The sequence below is a fragment of the Callithrix jacchus genome, chromosome 22 (genome assembly GCF_049354715.1).
Source record: "Callithrix jacchus isolate 240 chromosome 22, calJac240_pri, whole genome shotgun sequence".
Classification (NCBI taxonomy): Eukaryota; Metazoa; Chordata; class Mammalia; order Primates; family Cebidae; genus Callithrix; species Callithrix jacchus.
Window position 1 is genome coordinate 42,955,059 of NC_133523.1, and position 14,419 is coordinate 42,969,477.

The 14,419-nt window shown below is 55.2% G+C and overlaps 2 protein-coding genes across 4 annotated transcripts in view; one reads left to right on the forward strand and one right to left on the reverse strand.

The window, feature by feature from the left end:
• The window catches only part of PPFIA3 (PPFI scaffold protein A3), a 31,484-nt gene extending 22,414 nt beyond the window's left edge, over positions 1 to 9,070 (forward strand). The window contains exons 22-30 of one of the 2 annotated variants that reach the window (XM_002762340.6): positions 4,162 to 4,224; positions 4,379 to 4,405; positions 6,187 to 6,362; positions 6,772 to 6,869; positions 7,086 to 7,261; positions 7,350 to 7,418; positions 7,604 to 7,775; positions 8,142 to 8,213; positions 8,298 to 9,070. In XM_002762340.6, coding sequence (XP_002762386.1) covers positions 4,162 to 4,224; positions 4,379 to 4,405; positions 6,187 to 6,362; positions 6,772 to 6,869; positions 7,086 to 7,261; positions 7,350 to 7,418; positions 7,604 to 7,775; positions 8,142 to 8,200 — 840 coding nt within the window. In that variant the 3' untranslated portion in view covers positions 8,201 to 8,213; positions 8,298 to 9,070. The remainder of the gene's footprint in view (positions 1 to 4,161; positions 4,225 to 4,378; positions 4,406 to 6,186; positions 6,363 to 6,771; positions 6,870 to 7,085; positions 7,262 to 7,349; positions 7,419 to 7,603; positions 7,776 to 8,141; positions 8,214 to 8,297) is intronic. The other variant, XM_008988367.5, reaches the window with a different exon arrangement.
• Positions 9,071 to 9,229: 159 nt separating this feature from the next.
• Positions 9,230 to 13,618, reverse strand: HRC (histidine rich calcium binding protein). Of its 2 annotated transcripts, none has more exons than XM_035285318.3 (6): positions 11,358 to 13,618; positions 11,200 to 11,270; positions 10,347 to 10,415; positions 10,041 to 10,095; positions 9,531 to 9,567; positions 9,230 to 9,345 (listed from the first exon to the last, which is right to left on the reverse strand). In XM_035285318.3, exons 1-6 carry the CDS (start codon positions 13,423 to 13,425, stop codon positions 9,309 to 9,311), a joined length of 2,337 nt encoding a protein of 778 aa, XP_035141209.1. In that variant the 5' UTR covers positions 13,426 to 13,618; the 3' UTR covers positions 9,230 to 9,308. The 2 variants fall into 2 exon arrangements, with proteins under 2 accessions (XP_035141209.1, XP_035141208.1); XM_035285317.3 differs by having other exon boundaries at positions 11,346 to 13,618.
• Between the last annotated feature and the right edge of the window lie 801 nt (positions 13,619 to 14,419).

Below are 14,419 nucleotides of genomic sequence, written 5' to 3' on the forward strand. Positions count from 1 at the left end.
TGGTCCACGTGGCCCCTTCCCTGACGCTCCCTCTCCTTGGCATTTGCTGTCCCACTTAAATGTCACTACCTGCAAGAAGCCTTCCTTAAGTCATCAGCTAAACTAGTTTCCTTCGTCATTCTAGCACATCAGCACCTTCTGATTTTCCCCATAGCATTTATTGCCTTCTAATTATTTTATCTTTTTCGTTCCAACTTACTATGAGAAATTTCAAACGTAGGGAAAATCATGTGTACCCAGTTCAGCAGTTCTCAACCTTTTGCTGTACTTACTCTGTTGTCTATGTTCGGTGGGGGGAGTGGAAAGTACGGGTTGAGTATCCCTTAGCTGAAATACGTGGGACAAGAAGTGTTTAGAATTTGTGATTTTAAAGTTTTTTTTTGGAATATTTGCATATAAATGAAATATCTTGGGGATGAAAGCCAAGTATAAACATGAAATTCATTTATGTTTCATATGCATCTCATACACATGCCTAAAGGGAATTTTATTATACAATATTTTAAATAACTTTGTGCATGAAACAAAGTTTTGACTGCATTTTGATTGTGACCAGATGGGGGATTTTCCTCTTGTGGCCTCATGTCAGCACTTAAGAAGTTTAGGGCCAAGTGCCATGGCTCACACCTGTAATTCCAGCCTTTTGGGAGGCTGTGGGTGGCTGATCTCTTGAGCCCAGGAACTTGAGAACAGCTGGACAACATGGTGAAACCCCGTCTCTTTTTTTTTTTTTTTTGAGACAGAGTTTCCCTCTCATTAACCAGGCTGGAGTGCAATGGTGTGATCTTGGCTCACTGCAACCTCACTGGCTTCAGGCAATTCTCCCGCCTCAGCCTCCTGAGTAGCTGGGATTACAGGCACGCGCCACCATGCCCAGCTAATTTTTTGTATTTTTAGTAGAGACGGGGTTTCACCATGTTGACCAGGATGGTCTCGATCTCTTGACCTCCTGCCTCGGCCTCTCAAAGTGCTGGGATTACAGAAACCCCATCTCTACTAAATGTAGGGCTGAAAGCCCCACAGGGTCGTGGGGTGAGCCTTATGCTGTGCTGAGGCACAGGATCCGAGAAATAAAGAGACAGGACACAGAAGTACAAAGAAAATGCAGCTGGGCTTGGGGGGCCACACCACCTGTGAGTGGAGTCAGGCGAGGCCCCGAATGTCCAGAAGCATGAGTATTCATTGTGCATAGGTTAGGGGGCAGGGCAGTGAGTGAAATCATCTTTAAGGATAATGATAGGGTCGTGAACAATAAAACATGGGGGGTGAACCTAATGGGGGGTGACCTCCCCCATTAGGTCACCTAGGCCGGGAGGTGGACAGTTCGAAACAAGGGGCCTATTCCCATGAAGGCAAGGGCCGTGTGCAGTAAGGGGTCCACCCCCATTAGGTCACCAAGGATTGAAGGTGGGCTGTGCGCAGTGAAGTGGGTGCAGTGTGCAATACTTCTATCTATGGGCAAACTACTTCTAAGAAGATTTATAGGACGATGCTTTAAGTCACATAGCAGTGACAGGGCTGTCAAGGTTACCACCACCTTCCGGCAGCTTCCAATGGATTCTATGGGAAGATGCTTTTCGAACAGCACAGTAGCAAGCGCTGATAAAGTTCACAGTCACCAAGGTGGATTGCCGTTCTGAGGGCAGCCTTCCACAAGAACTGGAGCAAGGTCCTACAACTCCTTTATCAGGAGGAGTGGCTCTCGCCCCAAGCCTGCCATACAGCGGGTATCTTTACGATACTGAACGCTGCAGCCTGGGCCATGGATTCTTGTCCTGGCATAACTGTTTTTCCCTTAAATCATGCTCTGCACTGTGTCTGCTCTAGGCATTCCTCCGATTATAAGCTGCTTATTCCTTAATTCATGCTCTGTACTGTGTCCACTCCAGGCATTCCTCTGATTATGAACTAAGATATAATTATAGGTATATATGTAGGGAAATATTCTTTAGGCACTCATACTGTTAACTATTATATGATTATATATAGAGCATTATATAAAGGGGTTCATCAAGCCCTGATTCTATGAACTAATATATGATTATATAAAGGATTATATAAAAGGAGATAGCTGAGTAGTAACACTATAAAGTCAGATATTCCTCCAGCCCTAACTGTGCCAGGGTTCTGCTTAGCTCTCATTCCTCAGTGCCTATATGGGGGGGTTACCCACACTAAAAATACAAAAATTAGGGCAGGTGTGGTGGCTCACGCCTGTAATCCCAGCACTTCTGGAGGCCAAGGCAGGCAGATCATGAGGTCAAGAGATCGAGACCATCCTGGCTAACAGGGTGAAACCCTCGTCTCTACTAAAAATTCAGAAATTAGCTGGGTGTAGTGGCAGGTGCCTGCAGTCGTAGCTACTCCGGAGGCTGAGGCAGGAGAATCAGTTGAACCCAGGAGGCGGAGGTTGCAGTGAGCCAAGATCAAGCCACTGCACTCCAGCCTGAGTGACAAAGTAAGATTCCATCTCAAACAAACAAAAGACAAAACAAAAAAAAAAACAAATTAGTTGGGCATGGTGGCTCACACCTGTAGTCCCAGCTACGAGGGAGGCTGACGTGGGAGGATCCTTTGAGCCCAGGAGGTCAAGGCTGCAGTGAGCTGTGATTGTCTCACTGTACTCCAGCCTGGATGACAGAGAAAATCTGCATCCAAAAAAAAAAAAGTTTAGAGTTTTGGAGCATTTTTGATTTTAGATGTTCAGGTTGGGGATTCTCACAGACCTATGCTTGAATGTAATTTGAGTATATCATAACGGTTTACCCCCAAAATTACTTTAGTGGGTCTTTTTCTTCCTCATAAACACCACATCCTTTATTACACGGAAGGGCATTTGCATTGTTAACTTTTTTTTTTTTTTTTTTTTTTTGAGGCAGAGTCTTACTCTGTCACCCAGGCTGGAGTTCGGTGGTATGATCTTGGCTCACTGCAACCTCTGCCTCCTGGGTTCAAGTGATTCTCTTGCCTCAGTCTCCCGAGTAGGCGCATGCCACCATGCCTGGCTTTTTTTTTGTTTTTGAGACAGAGTTTTGCTCGTTGCCCAGGCTGGAGTACAATGGTGCAGTGTTGGCTCACTGCAACCTTCGCCTCTCAGGTTCAAGTGTTTCTCCTGCCTCAGCCTCCCGAGCAGCTGGGATTACAGGCATGCGCCACCATGCCCAGCTAATTTTGTATTTTTAGTAGAGTTGGGGTTTCTCCATGTTGGTCAGGCTGGTCTCAAACTCCCGACCTCAGGTGATCCGCCTGCCTTGGCCTCCCAAAGTGCTGGGATTACATGTAGGAGCCATTGCACCTGGCCTAATTTTTGTATTTTTAGTAGAGATGGTGTTTCACCTTGTTGGCCAGGCTGGTCTTGAACTCCTGACCTCAGGTGATCCACCTGCCTCCACCTCCCAAAGTGCTGGGATTACAGGTGTAAAAAACCGTGCTCAGCCTAATTTTTGTATTTTTAGTAGAGACGGGGTTTCACCACGTTGGCCAGGCTGGTCTCAAACTCCAAAAGTGATGTGCCCGCCTCAGTGTCCCAAAGTGCTGGGACTACAGGTGTGAGCCACCGTGCCCAGCCAGTTGTTAATTTCATCTACTGTTCGGTCTGTATTCAAATTTCCCCAACATACTTACAATATGTTGATTGTTTCTCCCCCACTGCAATGAAAGGTTCTGTTGTGCCCCTTGTCATATCCCACACCTTACTAATGGTGACTGGTGACTGGTGCCTGACACTCACCGGGAGATACGTAAATGTGTTTAGCCTTAGATGGATTTCTAACTTGTGGGGTTGTTGGAGCAGTAGCTCAAAAAATGTGAAACCCCCACCCCCGAAACATTTGCCCCATGACTGTGTCTGCGTCTGCCCCTGACTTCTGAATCTTCACTCTGTAACTCCGTGTGAGGTCAGCAAGGTGACATCATTAGCACAGGGCCACACAGCAAAATGCACAGCAGGGTCCTAATTCCAACCTGAATTTATTCAACTCCAAAGTCACATTGCCTGATACATGGCAGGTGTCGTATAAGGATCATTCATTTCTCTGTTACGGCTTGTCCCAGAAAGCAGGAGGGACATGAAGGAATGGCCTAGAGCCTAGGAGCCCACCCTCCTTCCTTTCCCCATGCGAAGCCCTCTCCCACCATCCGTTAATACTCTCTGCCCCTCAGTCCACAGGAAACGTGTGGATGACACACGAGGAGATGGAGTCCCTTACAGCCACGACCAAGCCTGTGAGTGCCCCCTGCCGGCCGCCTTGGGGGTGGCACTAACCCTCTTTGGGGGTGGGGGCGGGGACAGAGTCTGTGGCCATCCCTAAGTCTGCTCCTTGCGTCCTCCTCTGCCTGCCCCTTAACTCACCCTTCTCTCTTCCTACTAACGGGTCAGGAGACCAAGGAGATCAGCTGGGAGCAGGTAGGGGGCGCGGGGCGGGGCGTGAGCGCATGAACAGGCTGTGCACGATGCATGGTTGTCCCTCCTTGGAACCCCACCCCGTCCTCACCAGAACATGCCATCATCCCCATGGGGTGGCGCCATGCCGAGCTCTGGACTGTTCCATTATGGCTTGGTGGTGGGGAGGGTAGAGGGGATGCAATGTGGAAGCCCAGACTGTTGCATAGTCAGCCTAATGCATGAACCATTGCATAATCGTGGTTTGCGGGGGCTCTAAGGTGCTTCAGTTCTGTAGTTCAGGAGAGAGGAGAAGCCCGTGTCCCTGTGTGGAGGGGGAGGGAGAGGGGGCTACCATGAACTTCTCAGTGTACCAGGGCCAAGGAGGAAGCATTGGTTGTGGTAGTGGTGAGGTAGTCAGGCTGAATGAGAAGTCGGAGAGGAGGAGCTACACTTTGTTCTCAAGCAACAAGAGGTGGCTGGGCGCGATGGCTCACGCCTGCAGTCCCAGCACTTTGGGAGGCCGAGGCGGGCGGATTACCTGAGGTCAGGAGTTAGAGACAAGCCTGGCCAACGTGGCGAAACCCCGTGTCAACTAAAAATACAAAAATTAGCTGGGCATGGTGGCGAGTGCCTGTAATCCCAGTTACTTGGGAGGCTGAGGCAGGAGACTCACTTGAACCGGGAGGCGGAGATTGCAGTGAGCCGAGATTGAGCCATTGCACTGCAGCCTGGGTGACACAGTGAGACTCTGTCTAAAGGATGTGGGGGGGAACCAAGAGGCATGAACGCACTGTCCACCAAGGAATTATAGTGGGTTGGACTGTGACCATAGATCACATATTTCCAGCCAGGGGGAGGCATGGATTTTGTGCTGATGCTGAAAGGGGTGGGGGGCTTGGGACTCATCTGGAATGCTTTCCTGGGCCAGATATAGCATTAGACTAGTATTGCAAAGGTGATGGCCCTTTCTTAGTGGGAGAGCTGCCTTGAAAAAATCCATTGCCCTGACTTGCGGGTGTAGCGACGTTGGACTGCAGCGAGACAGAATTAAAGCAGTGCCTCCCAAAATTTAATGTATAGTGGGGTGGCATGCACCTGTAGTCCCAGCTACTTGGAAGACTGAGGCAGGAGGATGGTTTGTGCCCAGAAAACTGAGGTTAACCTGGCCAACGTAGCAAGACCCTGTCTCTAAAAAATAAACAAATATGGTCGGGTGCAGTGGCTCATGCCTGTAATCCCAGTACATTGGGAGGCTGAGGCGGCCGGATCCCTGGAGGTCAGGAGTTCAAGACCATCCTGGCTAACATGGTGAAACCCCGTCTCTACTAAAAAATACAAAAATTAGCTGGGCGCGGTGGCGCATACCTGTAATCCCAGCTACTTGAACTCAGGATGCGGAGTGTGCAGTGAGACCAGATCGTGCCACTGTCCTCCAGCCTGGGTGACAGAGCAAGACTGTCTCAAAAATACATAAATAAAAATAAATAATGTATATTTCAAGTCACCTGAGGGTCAGATACCGATTTCAGTAGGTGTGGAATAAGGTCTGAGATTCACAGGTGATGGTGATGCTGCAGGTCTCAGGACCGCTGTTTGAGTAGCCAAGAGTATGTGCTGTCACGAAGGTCTAGGAGACAACTCTGGACCAGTCCTAACTCTGGATCAGCTGAGCAGAGATGGGTCGTTATCCTGCTATGGGGTGGGCAAAAACCTTGGACTGGGGGGTTGGACTGTACCCCTTTCATGCACAGTGGGAAGGGGCCAGAGGGCCTGACTCCTCCCTCACCTGCCCATGGCCCCAGATCCTGGCATATGGCGACATGAACCACGAGTGGGTGGGGAACGACTGGCTGCCCAGCCTGGGGCTGCCCCAATACCGCAGCTACTTCATGGAGTCGCTGGTGGATGCCCGAATGTTAGATCACCTTAACAAGAAGGAGCTCCGGGGCCAACTCAAGATGGTGGACAGCTTCCACAGGTGGGGGCTGCCTGGTCAATGGGGATAGTCCAAAGGGAAGCCCCACCCCAGAGAGTCTTTGGCCAATGGGATTAGCCATGGGAGATTCCTAGGCTTATCTTGGCCCTTTTAGCCTGGGTTCTCAGGATATCCCGACTCTCTGCCCCTTTCACCAATGCCATGGTCCACAGGAAAAGTTCATTCTGATCCCGAGATGGCTTGGCTAGTTAACCCCGTACCCCTTTCCAGGCTGGCCAGTAGGAATTGCATGTTGAAAATGCCTCACCTCCAGAGGGAGTCAACAGTCAATAGAACTGATCAGCTCTCTACCCTTTCCAAGAAGAGCATAGTCAGTGGGGAGGGACCCTCAGGAGCAGCAGCCAGGGGGATTGGAAGGCTCATCCGTGACTCCACTTCCCCTGCTACTCAGGGTGAGTCTACATTATGGAATTATGTGCCTGAAACGGCTCAACTACGACCGGAAGGACCTGGAGCGGAGGCGGGAAGAGAGTCAGACCCAGATCCGAGGTGAGTAGAGTGTAAGGGTCCCTCTGGGAGCCAGGTGGAGGTTGTGGAGCTGGATGGGGAGGAGACGGGGTATGGGGAGGCCGGAGAAGAAGATTGGCACGTGGAACCAGCGCAGGGGGCGTGGCCCGAAGAGAGGATATGGAGGTGGAGGTATGGGCTAAACCGGACCCTCCAGGCCACGGGACGGATGCGGCTGAGGGTCCTTTCCATCCCCAGACGTGATGGTGTGGTCCAATGAGCGGGTCATGGGTTGGGTGTCCGGGCTGGGCCTGAAGGAATTCGCCACGAACCTCACGGAGAGCGGGGTACACGGGGCACTGCTTGCCCTGGACGAGACCTTCGACTACTCCGACCTGGCCTTGCTCCTGCAGATCCCCACGCAGAATGCACAGGTGAGCTGCCGCTCGGCCCGGAGCATGCTGGGCGTCCCCACCTCGCAGACTGCACGCTCCAACCGCCCCCTCCACCTCCCCTTTCCAGGCCCGGCAGCTGCTGGAGAAGGAATTCAGCAACCTTATCTCTTTAGGCACAGACCGACGGCTAGACGAGGTGGGCGCTCTGCACCCAGAGGCGAGCTGAGGGGGCGGAGCCTGACAACAAGTCACGACTGGGGGCGGGGCCAGAAGAGGGGCGGGGTTAAGGGAGGTGAGACCTTGAGAAGGGTGGAGTCAAAGGAAGAGGCGGAGTCAGACGAGGCCCGAGTTCCTCACCTGCTGCCCGGCTCCTATACCTAGGACAGCGCCAAGTCCTTCAGCCGCTCCCCATCCTGGCGGAAGATGTTCCGGGAGAAGGACCTTCGAGGCGTAACTCCCGACTCAGCTGAGATGTTGCCCCCCAACTTTCGTTCGGCTGCAGCAGGAGCCCTGGGCTCTCCAGGTCTCCCTCTTCGCAAGCTGCAGCCAGAAGGTGGGGGGGGGGGCTCCCAAATGCGACAGCCCCTCCTCCCTTCCCTAGGGTGGGACATGGACCACCTCAGTAGTCTGGGTTCTGGAATGGCCTAGTCCTTTCTCCCCTACCCCTGAGGAATGGACTGCTCCAACGTTCCGGACTCCCCCCTCAGGATGGAATGGATGAATCCCACTCTCCCTTCACAGGGCGGAGAGTGAATTCGCCCAAAGCGAGTTTGAGTCCTTGGCTGCAGGGAAGGGAGGGAAACCCACGTGGAGCCCGGCGAACGTTGTGACGTCGGGAGGGGAAGTTCAAAGGGAGGACTCCTGAAGAGGAACAGGGAGGGGGTGCTCCAGGCTGAACCGCTGCTCGCTCTCCCTCCAGGCCAGACTTCTGGGAGTTCCCGGGCAGACGGCGTTTCGGTCCGGACCTATTCCTGCTAGTGCAGGCCTCCAGGTGAGGACCGTGCTGGGCGACCTTGCGGGTGCGGGGCGGCACGGTGGATCTTCACTGCTCCATGAGCTGCCCGGCGTCATGCAGGTGACCTCACTCGGACGGAAAGATCTTCCCGAGGCTGGGCTGTCCCCTCTCCTGCCCAGTGTGGCCTCGCCGGGTAGTGCGGGCGGGGGAGCTCGCGCCGAGGACTGGACCATCTGTACAGACCAGCGGGAGTTGCGCGCGCCCGCCTCGCCCACGGCCGGGGCCTGGACCAAACCACACGAACTGTACTGAGAGGGGGAAGAAGCGGGCAGGAAGCAATCCCGCCCCGAACGTCCGCCTTCCTTTTCTCTACTTTGTAATTTATTGATCAGTTTCTGTTGGGAGACGGGTGTCCTTTACCCGCGGGAAGTGGGCGAGACTTCCCTCCCGGGCCGCATGCGGGGAGAGGCTGCCCCCTCCCCTTTTTCCTGCCCAGTCGCGGGGCCCAAGTCTTCCTTCTTCGTCCGAAAGGAGGGGAGGGGGGACTCGCTGCTACAAGCCTCGCCCCCTGTGCCACTCAGCCCCGCCCCGCCGCGTCCGGTCGCCGGTCCCCCGGGTCATCTGCGGGCGGGGTCCCCTCTCCCTCCCCCGTGTCTCGTGTCCCCGGGGCCTCACCGCCCCCAGTGCTGTGGCCATGTCCGTGCCCCGGGGGTAGGGGCATGGCCCCTCTGGCTCCGGGGTTTGCATGGGAGAATCCTCTTTCCACGATGCCGCTGGGCTACATGGCGTGGGGGCGGGGGTGGGGTGGGGGAGCCCTCGCCCCCGACTCTCGGTCGGCCTGCCCGCCCCAGGCGTCACTCAGTGATCACGGGTAAAGAGAACTGTTTCAAAAAGCTCCCTTGTTGACTGATTTTTTTGGGTGGCGGGGGTTCAACCAACAACTTCGAGGAGCTAGGAGTCCAGGCCCCTCATCCCTCAAGTCTGGGTCCAGGTCCCTAGACCCTACCCGCATTCCCTGATGCCGAGATTCTCAGACCCCACGGACAATGGAGTTTCGGGGAGCACGTTTATTCAGAGAAATAAATATGGCTCGTGGAAAGGGGTTGGAAAACAAGCAGCCGCGCAGCTGGGTCAGGGTTCCGGTGTTTCCAGCATGTCCGCCAGGGCCCTGGAGACGGGGACGCCAGAAGTTAGACAGCTGGTGTTCAAAGCTCACCCCGGGACGCTTAGAGATCATTAACCTGCCCATTCCATGGACGGGGAAATGGAGTCCCAGAGTCATCTGTTAACTCATAGCGAGACAAGCACTTCTCTAAACCGGGCCTTTACACTCCCCCCAGCCCATATACTTACTGATAGAGGGAGGAGGAGAAATAGTCGACGTAGCTTCCTGTGGGAGAGCAAAGAGGCTAGAGGAGTACTGCACGAGCAAAATTAGGGGGGCACTCTGTATGGCGTGCGAGATTAGTGCTAGCTCCACGCGCTTTTCCCTAATTCCTTCTTCAAACTGAATCATCTTCTACCGGACTCCTTTGAGGGGCACGCCCCTTTTTCGTTCGGGGTGATTCCGTTATCCCGTGGCCCCGCCCATTCGATTCCTACTTGAGTTGGCCTCGCCCATTAGGCTGTAGGCCCGCCCCTCAACCCTCCACTGATTTCTGTCCCTTGGCTTCAGCAACTCCACCAGGGTTCTTCCGGCCAGGTCCCGACCCAAGTGCTCACAACCTTGGCCACGCCTCGCTTCTTGGCCCCGCCCACCAACCATCCGGGCCAGTCCCTCAGGTTTGGCTCCGCCCCCACCAGGATCCCCACGCTGGGCCTAGCCCCTGCCTCAGGTATTTCCAGGGCCCCTCCCATGCTCACCTGGAGTGCAGACCGTTTCGCAGACCAGCGGGCAGAGATAACAGAACTGACAGTGCTGGGGGCGGGGGACAGGAAGAGAGACAATAAGCGTGAGGTGTGGCCGGGGGTGGAACTAGGACGGGCCGGGACCAGACACGGACAGAGGCGAGGTCTAAGTTAAGGTTGGAGTCGGGGTCGCTTGTGGAATCAGGGTTGCATCAGGGTTAAGGGGTTGGGTCAGAGACCAGGATTTAGAGCTGGGGTCCTCAGAGGGTCCGGGTGCATCCTGAGGCCCAGTGGAGCCTTGAGTGTGAGGCGCGGTCTCACCTGGCACTGGTCGCAGTGCTCACCCATGCTCTCCTCATCACAGTGACAGCTCTCGCATTCCGTGCATCGCTGCGGACCGGGGGAGCCTGGTTAGACGGAAACTCTAACCCCACTTGGGACACACCCGCCCCTGTACACTCTTGCACCCTGGACGTTTCCCTAGACTCTACCCTCTGCAGCCTCCGCCTCCCGGGTTCAAGCGATTCTCCAGAGTAACTGCGATAATAGGCGCACGCTACCACCGCTAATTTTTGTATTTTTAGTGGAGACAGACGGGGTTTCACTATGATGGCCAGGATGATCTCAATCTCTGACCTTGTGGTCCACCCACCTCGGCCTCCCAAAGTGCTGGGATTACAGGCATGAGCCACCGCGCCCAGCCGACCCTACCCTCTTTACCTCCAACACTGAGCTCCGTATCTGCCCCCAAAACCAGTCTCTCTCCCCTCCCCTGACCCGGTTTTCTATCTCAAGGTGACCCCATGTCCCGCAGTCAGGGTGGGCTGGACTTCAGATACTCTCTCCACTTCCTCTCTCCCTATTCTCCCCCTGGCCTTTCAACTCCCGTGCCATCCCTCTTGCCCTCTGACTCTCTTTGCCACAGACCCATGTCTGTCCCCACATCCTCAGATGCAGCTTACATCTTGTCTTCTCCTTCCTGGACCGTTGCTCCAGCCTCTTCCCCAGCCTCCAGCCTCCCGTCTGCCCTCACCTCACGTCCCTGCAGAGGTATCTCTTTCCACTCAGAACTGACCGTGGCCTGCTCTGAGCCCTCCCATCGCACCCACCACCCCAGGGCCCTGGGACAGATTCTGGGGACGCCTTGGTGGATGGATCTGGGCTGGGGACATACATTGCAGAAGGAGCAGTAGCCACACAGGGACCCTGGCTGGTAGTTCCCGTACTCCTGAGCATCCTGTGGACCTGCGGGGACAGGAGGGCAGCAGTGACCCAGGCTGACTTGGTTCCTCCCCACCCACACCGTGCCGGGCCATTTACCTGTGTCCTCACCGCTTTCCTCCTCACTGGAGGCACCTCCATCCTCCTCTCTCCCCTCCAGCGGGTTGGGGATGATGGTGAAGGGGAGCTCATCTTCCTCCAGCCCCTCCTCCTTCCCTTCTTCCTCCTCCTTGTGGTCTTGGCTTTGGGGGGCCCCAACCTCAGCCCTCTCTTCCCTCTCCTCCTCCTCCTCCTCCTCTTCTTCCTCCTCCTGGTTCAGGTGGAGGTCATGGCCTTCCTCATCCTCCTCATCTTCCTGGTCCTGGCTGCCATGGTGGGTGCCTTCCTCCTCCTGCTCTGAGTTTTCATCACCTTCCTCATGGGAGCCGGGGTCCTCTTTCTCCTTTTCCTCCTCAGAATCATCCTCCCTCACATGGTTTCCATCCTTGACTGCTGTGTGTCCTGGGGGATGATGGCTCATCTCTTCAATGGACTCTGCTTGACTGTGGCCAGTTTCTTCATCTTGGTGGTTTTGCCTGTGGCTGGGGGCCTGGTGGCCAAGCTCAGCAGAGCTGTCCTCATCTTCCCTGGGGACCCTGTGGTGGTGATGGTGAGGGACTTCTGTTTTATACTCCTCCGGGGCGTCGTCCTCACCATTCTCGTGGCCTTCAGGTTGGTGGCTTGCAACATGGTGGCTGAACTGGACTGTGATCTCCTCTTCTTCCTCCTCATCTGCAAGGCCATGGAGGACATGTTGGGGGCCCTGGCGCCAATGTTCAGTGAACATATCCTCATCTTCTTCCTCATCTCTGTGGCCTAGGTGCTCATGGTCAGGGACATGATGGTGGTGTTCGCCTGACACAGCCTCATCCTCTTCCTTTCTGTGGCCTCGGGGCCTGTGGGCCTGGTGTCCATGCTCAGTGGAGACGTCATTATCATCATCATCATCATCATCATCATCTTCTTCTTCTTCTTCGTGGCCTCGGTGCCTGTGGCTGGAGCCATGATGGTGGTGTCCATCTGAGATATTCTCATTCTCTTCACTCCCGTGGCCTTGGTGCCTGTGGGCCTGGTGTCTATACTCAGTGAAGACATCATCGTCATCATTGTCATCTTTGTGGCCTCGGTGCCTGTGGCTGGGGCCATGATGGTGGTGTCCATCTGAAATATTCTCATCCTCTTCACTCCTGTGGCCTTGGTGCCTGTGGGCCTGGTGTCTATACTCAATGGAGACATCATCGTCGTCGTCATTGTCATCTTCTTCATGGCCTCGGTGCCTGTGGCTGGGGCCGTGATGGTGGTGTCCATCTGAGATATACTCATCCTCTTCACTCCCGTGGCCTTGGTGCCTGTGAGCCTGGTGTCTATACTCAGTGGAGACATCATCATCATCATCGTCATTGTCATCTTTGTGGCCTCGGTGCCTGTGGCTATGGTGGTGGTGTCCATCTGAGACATCCTCATCCTCTTCACTCCCGTGGCTTCGGTGCCTGTGAGCCTGATGCCTGTACTCAGTAGAGTCCTCGTCTTCCTCCTCCTCTTCCTCCTCCTCCTCTTCCTCCTCTTCTCCTTCATCATCTTCGCCATCGTGGCCTCCATGTCCATGCCTGAGGATATGATGGTGAGGCTCATGGGACACAAGTTCGTCCTCATCCTCGTCTTGGTGGCTGTGGCGCCTGTGGCTGGGGGTGTGATGCGTGTGCTCCGCTGAGTCTTCCATGTCTTCACTCTCATGGCCTCTGTGCCCACGGGCCTGCTCACCATGCTCTGCGAAGACCTCCTTACCTGGGACATCCTCGTCTCTGACCTCTTGGTCTTGGGACCTGTGGCCTGCGGCGTGGCCATATTCCTTGGGGACATCCTCATCCTCGTCTTCACCATCTGGATGACCCCAGAAGTGATGCCCCTTCTCCATGGAGACATCCTCGTTCTCGCCTGGATGGTCTCTTGGGCTGCGGAGGGGGCGGCCAAGCTCTGCCGGTGACTCCTGGGAGGGCCCAGCGGCTCCAGCGTTGTTGTTCCGGTTGCTGAAGCCCAGCCCGGCCCCTCTCAGCTGCTGGGTCATGGCCGGGGGGAGGAGCAGGCTGGCCACTGCAGCCCAGAGGACAGAAGTGTGCAGCCATGGCCTACGGTGGCCCATGGGGACGGACAGGCAGCAGAGCTTCTCCTACAGCAGCAGCTCCAGCTGCCTCTGCGACTGGATGGATGAATATTGGGGTCTGTCCCTTTGGGGTCTGTCCCTTTTTTTCCTCTGTGTCTCTGCTTAGTCCTCTCAGTCTCTGTCCACCTTCCTCTGGTCCTTGCTGCCTAGCTCCGGACACTCCTCTGAGGCTGACTCTGGAGCCCCCTGACCCCCCCCTCAGGGCCCTCCCTCCCCACTCCCCAGCCAATAGGGCCTTTCCCCTCCCCTCTCTCCAGCTAAATTTACTCTCAACCCTGGTTATTCTGGGTCAGTCCCCGCCTGCCCGCCTCCCACTCCTCCTCCTCCCGGCTGGGGAGGGGACCTGTGGAGGGGTCTCTCCCTGGCCACAGGATGGAGATCAAGGGCTTGACTTTGGCCTGCCAACAAGCGCATGCTCGGCAGCTGCAAAGACAAACGCTAGACTTTTAGCAGGTCAAGTTCAGGGACCCTGGGGTACCTGGGGAGGCAGAGGGGAGAGGCCCCAGCATGGAAGGACTGGGGGTTGGATTTCGGGGAGTTTCCAGTGGGAATGACATGTGTTGGTGAGAGAGTGATGTCAACTTCGAGGCCCTGGAATTGGGGGAAGGAATATGCCCTCAACACAGGCACCCATGACCTCCTGTCCCTGGAACTCAGATCTGGGGGCAGGGACTGGGCCAGGCCAGGGCTATAAATATAGCTGGGAGGGGTAGGGGGACTCAGGTTACGGAGGCCACAGCTGTCCCCATCACAGAGGGCTGGCAGGAGACACGTGGCTTTGCCTGTCTCTGTGTGTCAGTATCTCCCCTCCTCACCTGTCGTGACTGCCCCACTCAGGGTCTCCTTTCCTGTTCACGGGTCCTCCTCTCTCTTCCATTCTATCACCTGCGCTCTCATGGTCCCTGTCCCCCCTCCATGGGATTGCCTCTCCCTCTCACTCTGGGCTCTGTCCCCCTCTCATCTGAGTGTCTGT